Genomic DNA, 10,750 nt, shown 5'->3' on the forward strand with positions numbered 1-10,750 from the left:
GAGGAGGGTAAGATGTAGACAGCCTTACCTCTATCCCATAGGGATAGAGAGGCTGCTTCTGGTGAGACCCCCGGCTCGATAGTAGTTTTGAATCAAGCCTTGGACATAAGACACATAACACTCAATCATCGGGACACCGGCTGATTGGTGCATGTGCCCTTGTCTTTCGGCTATCAACGCCACCACATGATGCCTGATTAACCTTCCGCCACTTTTAACGTTATTTTCACGTGATTAGTAAAATAACGTCAAAATTAGTGCAATTTTACTTTTGCCCACCCAAGGGTTCACACATATATACATTATATGTGCGCACCGCAAGCAGGGCGTATTTCCCTAGAAACTAAACAATATGTAAATCTAGAACTATAAAGTACTATAATATATAAAAAGCCAATTTCTGATTAGCACTTCATGTTTGGTTTCATGTAAAAAATTCAAATCAATGTCAAGTTCTCAAACCACAAACACAACCAGTTTTAACACCCTAGACCAAACCCAAGAATGCATCATAACACGCTATTCGCAAACGATCTCAATAGCAAAATCAAATAAGATATCATCCACCCAACAATAATTATTTTTATCTTTTTATTATACATCACAAAATAACTTAAAAGGGTACAATAAGTACAGCGAAAGACCTAAAACGACTTCAATGCAGAAACACTTTTTTATAGCTCATTGTTTTGTGCCTTTTTGGGTAAAAGTAAAGACCCTAAAACAACTGCAATACCAGTTATTGCTATGGTGAATACAAGTCGCCTTGTTTTAAAGTCTTGTGGCGGAGGCCTTCTTCTGCCATCACCATCTCTTTCAGCCCTTCACAAACATCAATAAAAACATTCAAGATCATAAACTTAAACCTTAAAAACCACAAAAAGGATAATGTTTTTTAACCTGGAAGTTTCTGCAGTATTACGTTGGTCCGAGACACCATTACATGAGGCTTCGTGAGCGATTATCTCGCGTAGTCTGATGTATCTGTTGCAAATGTGGCAGAGTTCGGTCCGGTTTCCGCATATTTCCTGAAAGTTGGGAGATATAGCGTATTAGGATATTATATTTAACAACTGGTTTTATCCGTTAAAGAAGTGGTGGTGAATGGTGATTACTTGATGTTCATGTAAGTCGACCGCATGCAAAGGAAAATCACAGTAATCACAGGTCACGATACGTTGCGGGCATTTTTCACGTTGGTGTGCAGTTAGGATCTCAGGTTCCATTGTCTCATTGCACAGCGAGCAAGGTACCTGTAACAACAATTGTTCAACCATAAGTACAGTCAAGAATAGATTATTTGTTTTCTTAATTTATTAATGAAAATTTTAAGTAGAGAATATACTGGAGCATGGGTGGTCAAGTAATGTTCTTTGGCGTGCTTTTTAGGAACCATCTCGTTACAGATCTTACATTTTTCTAGGTTGCGGGAGCAGTGAAAATAATGCAAATCGATATTTGAGGAGAGAATGGCTTTGCCACTGCACATGTAACATTTTGGTTGTTTAGCATTTTACTATGTACATCAACACAGTATAAAAACACTTTATGTATAATGGTGAAATAGTAACTTCAAAATAAAAACAAATACCTTAATCTTATGTCATAGCTAATGGTAAAAATAGTAACGTTAAAACTTAATGTATAAAACTTTTGTTTTTATTTTAAAGTTCCAAACAAATTCAAAAATAGTGTATTCACGTATGAATAGAAGAATAAACTGTTTGTATGAATACATGCATTCACTAAAATGGTTCCTAAATATTTAGCAGTCTCATTTGAACCCACCACCATATATATATACACACTTCCAACATTACGTATATCTGTTAAGTGTGTGCAATCCAAAGAACATAAATAAATATGAGAAAAAGGACACCAAAGATCGAAAAAATAAATGAAAGACAATCATCTTATGGTAACTTTCAACTATGTATGTATCAGCATGATGAGTAAGCAAAACAAAGTTTTATTTCAAACTTACCAGGAATTTAGCTAGAACAATGAAATCAAGTATTAAAACAAGTTGGTTATGAAGCACTGAGCTTAAGGTGAATTTGCACTGAAGGTCTAGAAACTAACATACTTCAGTGTTTTTTTTTTTCATTTAATGTAACTACCTTCCTAGTTCCTGCAACAAAAATAAGGTGACGTGGTACTAGTTTGTGTTTATGTTTATGCTTAGTCAGGTTGAAGACATAGCCTTTCTATATATAAATAAATAAAAAAAGAGTGATGTGATTTATTCTTAAAAGGTTTTACACTTAACTGATTTCTTAGACTCTAGTTGCTTTTAATTCTTCCACTTTTAAGTTTTAATAGCAGTCCCCAAACATATATTTAATGCGTTGAATAAAGCATTCAAAATCCATTGACTTAAAACATGGAAATAGAAAAAGGTAAAATTCATGAGCTTACTTACAGTCCTCTCTATTAAAATAACATGTTTAACTGGTGATTGCTGATGAACTTAATGCAGTGACCTGTTGATGCTACCAGTTATGAGCTTGGCACAATCCTTATTTGGATTCTCCAAAACAATATAGAGTTTGATATTCTTGTGTTCCTTCAAGGTTCACTTCAATAATTTTAAGTTGACTTTTGAGTATCAGATACAAGATTTACAAGTTATTCAAATTGGCTGTTTGTTTGTTTTTCTATGGCTGCAAACAGCTTGACAAGGACCAGAAAATATCAACTCTGTGTTCTTCGCGTTTACGTAGGTGATGTTGGTAGTTTTGCGTGTGTGGTTTTTTTATTTTTAGAAACTACTAATATTTGATGATGAGCACAGATCTAGTGATGTGAAGCTTATAAGGTGACAGCAGTGTGGAGATAATAAGCTGGCTCAAACTAAAACATAAAGTCGCAAAACCTTAATTAATGAATTACTAGAGTATTTGATGAATTCAAGTCTAATATATTCCTTTTCAAGTGTATAATAAATAATTCTAGAACAAAAGTATGCCACCCAAACTCAGTGAAATCACTTTATAGTATATTTATATCATGAAACATTTACACTAGTAAAAGTGCGCGTCAAGCAACTATGCACAGAGTCAAGTGTTTGGAGCACATATGTTTTGTAATTCATTATCAAGAAACTAAATAACAGAGCAATCTCAATAAAACCAATCACTCAAGTAATTGCTGAATATCAAAAGAGGATGTCATTGAACCCTAACTCCGATATAACGTTAAACTGAAAACGTAACAAGCTCATATTGTGACCTAGCCTTTCTGTTTGCATTACAAAAGCCTTTAGCCATAAAAATAACACTAGAGCATAAAGCAAATATATTGAAATAAATAACAGAAACAAATATTTGTATTTATATACAGATTAGCAAGCTCCATAAAGTAAACCTAATAATAATAATCAGATACCAGAGCAGAGGTAATCAAATGAAAAATAAAATAATTAATAATTACCAGTGACTGCAAACAAATGTGGAGCGATCAGGAGCTACGTCCATCGTCTCAGCTTAATGTATAATTTAGGTATCTGTAATGTAATCAACGAATTCAATTGTATAAATTAGGGTTAGATGAAGATCGAATGAATGAATTTATTATTTAATTTACATGATTGATTGAAAAGATGATCAAGCAGCTGATGAATGAATGATTGCAAGCCCTAATTCGCCTCTTCGGTGCTTTTACTATTTATATTTATCTTTTGAGTAACAAATTGTATAAATAGTTTATATCCTCACGTTTACGACGGTGAGTAGACGCAAATTTAGACGTAAATTTGTTCGATATTAGTTACATTTGTTACAGTATAATCAATGTTGGTGAAACCCAAGTGTTACGACCTAATAAATAAGTTTTTTAAATTAACTTATAAACAAATGAAATATTTAAAACGATGCTTATTCGATAAGTAAAACCTGAGCGTTGTAGGAATTGGACGTCGGGACGGTGAATCGGTAAAGCGCAGACGTTGGTAAAACCCGAGCGTTGTCGGTCCTGGACGTTACGGCAGTGAGTTGACGTGAATTCGGTCGGTTTCAGTTATGTTCATTATGGTACCGGAACTAAAACAAATATGCCGGTAAATCCGGTAGTCAATCCTGAATAGTGAGACGACGCAAATAACCATTTAATTATAACCAAAAAAACAAAAAAAAAACATATCAAATTAAAACAAAAAAACAACATAAATTATATGACCCAATCAGAAGCTGTCAAGTGGACCAATCATGGTCTAGCGACACCAAACTTCTTTTTTTTATATATAATAATAATCACATTTTTCGTCCTATAAGTTTGTAAATTATGATTTTATCACATATCTAAAATTGTTCAATAGTTAATTTAAAGCTTGTTTAATCAGGGAGGTCAAGCTGAGCTCGAGCCTTGTATTGGGAGCTCAAATAGGTTCGTCGAGCCTTATGTGTTTCTTAGTTTTGTCTCTTTTAGGTTTCTATGTATTAGTTTTACATTACCCAGTCGAGTTCGAGCTAAGCTTTGTCTTGTTTAAGGTACTACACGAGCTAGAGCCAAACTTAGACTCATTTAAAGTTTTTTTCTCAAAATATATAAAGATAATTAAGAACGTATATAAATTAATTAATAATTAACAAATGAAACTAGTCGGAGCAGAGCTCAAGCTCAAGGCCTCAAAAGTCAAAACAAGTCAAGCTCAAGCCCGACTTAGCTCGTTTACACCCTGTCACACGTAAATTTATGGCATAAATCAAAAGAAGAAAACACGTATAACTTAGATTGTTAATACTTATTTATTTATTTATTATTATTATTATTATTATTATTATTATTATTATTATTGTCATTCCAACAAATAGATCGATTGTCTACTATCTATGCATCTATGACAATTTTGAATTTTGTTATTCTTTTCCAATGAAAGAAAGTTAAAACGATAGTCTTTTCTGTTAATATCATGCTCGAAGTACAAGTTAGTGAATTGAGGGATTAATATTGACAAGTAAATTATAGTTGCTTATGTTTTCTAATTGTATTGTTATTAAAATTGGTAACGTCTTTGCAAGTAAGTTAGAGTTACTTTGCATTAACTGAGTTGTGGTTAAACATTGAATAGCAACGGAGTTAGGTTTTATACAAAGAGAAACCGAGTTATGGTTTGAAAGACTGTAATCAGTTTTTTAGATATATTTTCTAATTAATATTTCGACAGTCATTCAATACTTGTTTCATGTATGCTTTCTTTTAGTGAATTATATCAATTCGTTCCCGATTATTGACTTTCATATGCTTGCATCTAAGGTATACTTTCATGAGACAACAAAGTAAAAAAGGTTTGTTACATAATCAGATATGCCTTTTATGTTAAACTTGTAGCTTGAAACCATACAAGTCGACTCGACTCGACTCAGCTCGAAATCACCCTGCCAAGCTAAAAATCAAGTTCATACTTGAGTCATTCACAATCCATGGCTCAAGTTTGCTCATTTTTGAATTCAAATCAATACAAAAAGAACCACAATCTAAACCAACTAAACAAAAGGGGAGCCATTACTCATTACAGGGGAGGATAGAAAGAGATTAGGTCTTCAATCTTAATGCTATCATACTTTGGTCCAAAACAAAAGGACAAAAATATCATGATTCATTTCATTACTATGCTTCCACACCACACCAAGTTTACTTACCTACATTTTTCGGTCAAAAACTTAATTTTGACTTCATTTTTTGGTAGTCAAAGGTCTTCTATACCATCTAACGCTGCTTGCTCTTACTTTTAGTGATCTTGGATTTTCCTTGGTGTTCGGTAGGTGGCTTCCAGATAATATCCTCAAGATTGCTGCAGAAGTTCTTGTAAAACTGCAATAATAAAAAATGGTGTGTGATCTCAGCTGAAAAACTTTAAATATGAGTAGGGTAAACGTGCCAAAATGGGTCACGTTTAAATAGCTAAAACAGGCTAAAGATCACATTTTTCATAGTAAAAGAAAACAGCATACCTTAAGGTATTCACCGCTTTCTCCTGCTGCTTTCTCAATGTCAACCATGACAAAACTAGGGGTCACTTGAAAAACCTGGTTTAAATTGATACTTGACTGATTATTCAAAATATTACAACTAAGATACAAAAGGAGGATTAAACTTTGGAGAATTATAAACTCACTTCCAAGATAACTGAGAAATGGGATGTCTTGCTGGCAGAAAGCCCTTCAACCCTCATCTGAAAGTTAGCAATTATGGCATGTAATGAGTATAGTAATTACTATTTTACGCATTGTACTCGTTACATAATTGTTGATATGATATTATGTACGGTGAACACAAGTTAAGTGATGTAACCTTGTAATTCCGAATGTGGGTCTTGAAACCCATTGACTGAGATACAACTTCCATGCTCGATAAAACAATATTTGCAGGTTTTTGAGACACAAAACGAGTTATGTGTTTCACAGGGTCCTGTCAAACAAACATATTTTTACATGCAGTTAGGAGAATAAAAATAATATTACTAATGTAATCACTCAGTTTATCCCAAATAATAAATAAACAAACTTTACTGGGATAAGAAGTCAAACCTGACCACGATCAAACATGGAAGCCAGGTTCAAGCCTTGAGACAGAATTATCATATCAAATGCATTAAGAGACAAAGGACCCGTGCCTTCATCTGTGTTTTGCTCATCAGGCCGTTCTTCCTATGATGCAACACATAAGTATAAAAACTGCAATTTAGCATTTAACCCTTTTTTACCAATTTATGAAAATCAAAAAAGTATTTGCCAACCTCTGAGTCATCAAAAACAGCATTTACATCATCTAGATTTACATCTTCATATTCAAGAAGTCTAGCAGGGACATAATTCTTTTTGAACCATTCATCATTCTTAATTTCTTCAATACAAATACGCTGCAGATACACACAGATACAGCAAATATTATACGAGAACTGTAACATAACATAAACCATATCGATTACTCACTGTTTCAGGATTTGGATCTAAAATTCGATGAATTAATGATTTTGCTCCTACTGGAAACCATGATGGGCATGAAAAGTCAGCTTTATTGATCTGCATAAAGCAATAACAAAAAAAAAAAGAATACTCTTTGGTAAAAGTACACAAAGGAACTTATGCAAAACAGACAGTTATAAGATATAACAAGTAAAAATAAACACATTTAAAATTTTAACTTGCCTTATCATACAATGTGGTGAGATCCATTTCATCAAACGGGAGGTATCCTGCCATCAGTACATATAGGATGACCCCACATGACCAAACATCAGCCAAAGCACCATTGTAACCTTTGCGGCTAAGTACCTAAACATTAATGAACATAAAACTACCAAAATTTAAAATAATAACCATAATAATAAGGAAGATAACAAAGATGACTTATTTTGCTAACCATAATAATTACCTCGGGTGCAACATAGTTAGGAGTCCCACAAGTTGTTCTGAGGATGCTGACACCCTGCAAATATACACAAATCAAACAATATTATCTACTAATCATACAAAAAATGTAAATGATATTGAGATTTTACTTCTCCAGGCGATGCACTGAGCCCAAAATCTGAAATTTTCAAATTTCCTTGAGAATCCAACAGAAGATTTTCAGGCTGCAAAAGGAAAGAAAACTGTTACTATGAAAAATCATTGAAGATGGAAAAGTAAAGTAAAACCAAGCACAACAAACACCTTCAAATCTCTATGATACACTCCTTTACTATGGCAATACTCTACACCATCAATAAGCTGCTGAAAGTATCTTCTAGATTCTGCTTCACTGAGTCGTCCATGGTGGACCTGATGTAAAACACATGACATTTATGAGTTTATGAATATCAAAACACATCTAATTCACCATGCTTGAAGACTTACAATCTTATCAAACAGCTCACCACCTGTGATAAATTCCAATATTATGTAGATTTTTGTGCGGCTAGCTAGTACCTAAACAAAATTTCAGCAGTTAATTGACTTGATGGTTCCATTAAAACTGTTAATCTGACAGTTAGGGCTGTAAACGAACCAAACTTTCTGCAAACTGTTCAACAGGAAGTTCGTTTATGTTCATTTGTTTAGTAAATGAACGAACATGAACAAGGAAGCTCATTTGATTAACTAATTGAACGAACACGAACAAGGAAGCTCATTTGATTAACTAATTGAACGAACACGAACAGAGGCCATATTCGTTCAACTGTGTCCATGAACGTTTGATAAGGTGTTCGTTTATGTTCTTTAATGTTTGTTTGTTTATGTATATTCACTAGAGGTTTTTAATATTCTTTTAATGGCATTTCTAATCTTATCATACAGATTTAAGCAAAAGTATTAACTATAAAACAAAATAAACATTAAGTATTATGTAATTGATTTATATGTAAATCAACATTTGAATACGAATGTTAAAAAAACAACAACACAAATTTGGTAGGCGGACCATACCGTTTACAGCCCTGCTGACAGTTAATTAGCATCCACTATAGGTGACGAAAGCATACCTCATGCAGACGGACAACATTCAGATGTCTAACCAGCTTCATTATCGAAATCTCTCTCTTGATCTGCAAACAATCATAACAAAACAGCTCAAACCCTAACCCTAACAGAATAACCGAAACAGATTCCAATTCCGATTACATATTAATCCAATTTAACCTAATTTTAAAATCAAAAAGCAAATTAACCTGATCAACCATCTTATGCTTGATAATAGTAGCTCGATCGAGAAGCTTCATGGCCACACTCTCACCAGTCTCCGTATTCTGAGCAAATTTAACCTTCGCAAACGTACCTTCACCGATTGTTCTTCCGACCTCATACTTTCCCACTTTCCGAACCACCATCTTTATTATTATTATTATTATTATTATTATTCAAATTCAACCTAATTGCTGTTGGAGCATTTGATTGGAAGTGAAGAGTAGAATTAGATGAATGGATGAGAAGTGGATGTGGTATTATTATTAATATTAATATTATTACTAATGTTGGTATCCGATTTGGAAAATAAAAGGGGAAAGTTTCTTCTGCGTCAAAAAGTGTTTGGCAAATTTAGAAATCATAATAATAATAATAATAATAATAATAATAATAATAAAGGATAAAGAGCGGGTTTGACGGAGTAAAGATAAGATGTATGGATGCTTTTTGATGCAGCGGCGGATTATTATGGTGCTGGTGGTTGTCTCCGGCGATGGTGGAATGGAAATGAGATGTCGGCTTGGATGTTGATTGATTAATTCATGTCTTAAATGCTATGTTTTTTTCTATTGAACAGCAAATGCTCAAGTGTTAACCATTATTAATTGTATATTAATTATTTATTTTTTTATTTATAACTATATGATAAGTAGATGACCTGGTGGTGATGGTGATTAACCAATTACTATACATGTAAAATATTTGAAAGTCGCATTCATCGTAAATTATAAATTATGCTTAAATTTTTTGGATTTGTGAATTGTGGCTTTTTCGGCGTGTTTAAAGGTTGTTTTGGTGATTAAAAAGAGTGTATCACATAAGTGTTTGTATGTCTAGAATCATACGGGTGACGGGCCCAAGATATTTTTGCCAATGGTTTCCCATTTTTTCGATGCTTGTATTTTTCGTGTTGGTCGTTGTTTCATTCGGGTCGAGACAAGGAACATAATGAAAGACAACATCATAATAAAACACACAAAATACGATGCCAAATCTCCCAATAATTTTGAAAACTTCAGGAAATGTCCTTTATAAATTTGAATTTTCAGACTAATCAATGACAACATAAAACTATCACACCATTCAGCAAAGCTTGAGCATGAAGAATTGATGTGCTTAATCGGATTTTATATTCGTCGTTATTTTTTTTTCCTTTAATTTGAAGGCAGACCCTATCGATTGTTTTGGTCTAAGCAATTTTGTATTTTCTATCCTGCTTAATTTTTAACCAACTGAATGAACTTCATAATCATACGAAAACTGTACAAACATTTACAATCAGACATGAGCCGAATACAATAATAAAAGTAAAGTCATTGTTGAGATCCTCATATATAGGATATGTGATATTGCCATACAATTTGATACAAATAAGGTGTAGCCCTAACTAAAATGTCTAAGCAGTGTCATAGATATAGATATGGTCTCTTATTTGACTTCGCCATCTTAAGTCACTTAGTCACATGCTTCTTAGTGGTTTTATTGTCAAGCTCTACTCCTTTATTTGATCATCATTATCTCATTAGACATATGTGTCGATAAGTCTTCAGTCTCCCATAGTGCTTTGCCTTGCATCTGAACTCTGATGAATGTTGGATACGATGCTGAAGTTTAATATTGAGTAGTATTTAACAAAATAGGAAAAAAAACAAGGATTTTTATAAGATGTGAACCATGACCTTTCAAATATATAAATATAAAACAAGGGACTTATCATCACACCATATTAGTATTAATATTATGGGTTCAATCTAATAAGTTTTATAGGATCCATAAAAAATTTAATATACCGTCTTTAATAAACTTTTAAAAACCGTTGGGGTCCTGGGACCCCGATCCACACCATGTGGGTCCGCCCCTGCCCGCAATATTCAAGGACAGCGTATGAATTTTAAAAAGGTGACTGAGTGACAAACTCCCTTATTACATGAGCCTCAAATGTATGTATAAGTTCGGCTCAAGTACTTTGTTGTATCAAATGCACTCTGTTGTATCAACTCAAGCTATTAACCATACATTTTAAATAGCTAACAATTGGCTAAGATTTTTTTCCCATACGCAATAGTCATGCAATTTTTTCGTAA

General features: G+C 33.2%; 2 protein-coding genes across 3 annotated transcripts; both read right to left on the minus strand.

Moving 5' to 3' along the window:
- Window positions 1-570: 570 nt before the first annotated feature.
- Window positions 571-3,656, minus strand: LOC143557689 (uncharacterized). The gene is made up of 6 exons (XM_077046697.1): window positions 3,586-3,656; window positions 3,433-3,505; window positions 1,346-1,481; window positions 1,116-1,253; window positions 901-1,028; window positions 571-822 (listed from the first exon to the last, which is right to left on the minus strand). The coding sequence occupies exons 2-6, from the start codon at window positions 3,474-3,476 to the stop codon at window positions 675-677; spliced, it is 594 nt and encodes a 197-aa protein (XP_076902812.1). The 5' UTR covers window positions 3,477-3,505; window positions 3,586-3,656; the 3' UTR covers window positions 571-674.
- Window positions 3,657-5,485: 1,829 nt separating this feature from the next.
- Window positions 5,486-9,001, minus strand: LOC143557698 (CBL-interacting serine/threonine-protein kinase 8-like). Of its 2 annotated transcripts, XM_077046706.1 has the most exons (14): window positions 8,651-8,997; window positions 8,465-8,527; window positions 7,839-7,910; window positions 7,656-7,763; window positions 7,502-7,576; window positions 7,375-7,428; window positions 7,149-7,274; window positions 6,933-7,022; window positions 6,737-6,859; window positions 6,528-6,647; window positions 6,292-6,408; window positions 6,116-6,172; window positions 5,952-6,026; window positions 5,486-5,811 (listed from the first exon to the last, which is right to left on the minus strand). In XM_077046706.1, exons 1-14 carry the CDS (start codon window positions 8,807-8,809, stop codon window positions 5,707-5,709), a joined length of 1,344 nt encoding a protein of 447 aa, XP_076902821.1. In that variant the 5' UTR covers window positions 8,810-8,997; the 3' UTR covers window positions 5,486-5,706. The 2 variants fall into 2 exon arrangements, with proteins under 2 accessions (XP_076902821.1, XP_076902822.1); XM_077046707.1 differs by lacking the exon at window positions 5,486-5,811 and having other exon boundaries at window positions 5,952-6,016; window positions 6,095-6,172; window positions 8,651-9,001.
- Between the last annotated feature and the right edge of the window lie 1,749 nt (window positions 9,002-10,750).

This window comes from Bidens hawaiensis, unplaced genomic scaffold (assembly GCF_021521415.1).
Source record: "Bidens hawaiensis isolate Kalapana, Puna unplaced genomic scaffold, B.hawaiensis_p1.1 tig00019083_1, whole genome shotgun sequence".
Classification (NCBI taxonomy): domain Eukaryota; kingdom Viridiplantae; phylum Streptophyta; class Magnoliopsida; order Asterales; family Asteraceae; genus Bidens; species Bidens hawaiensis.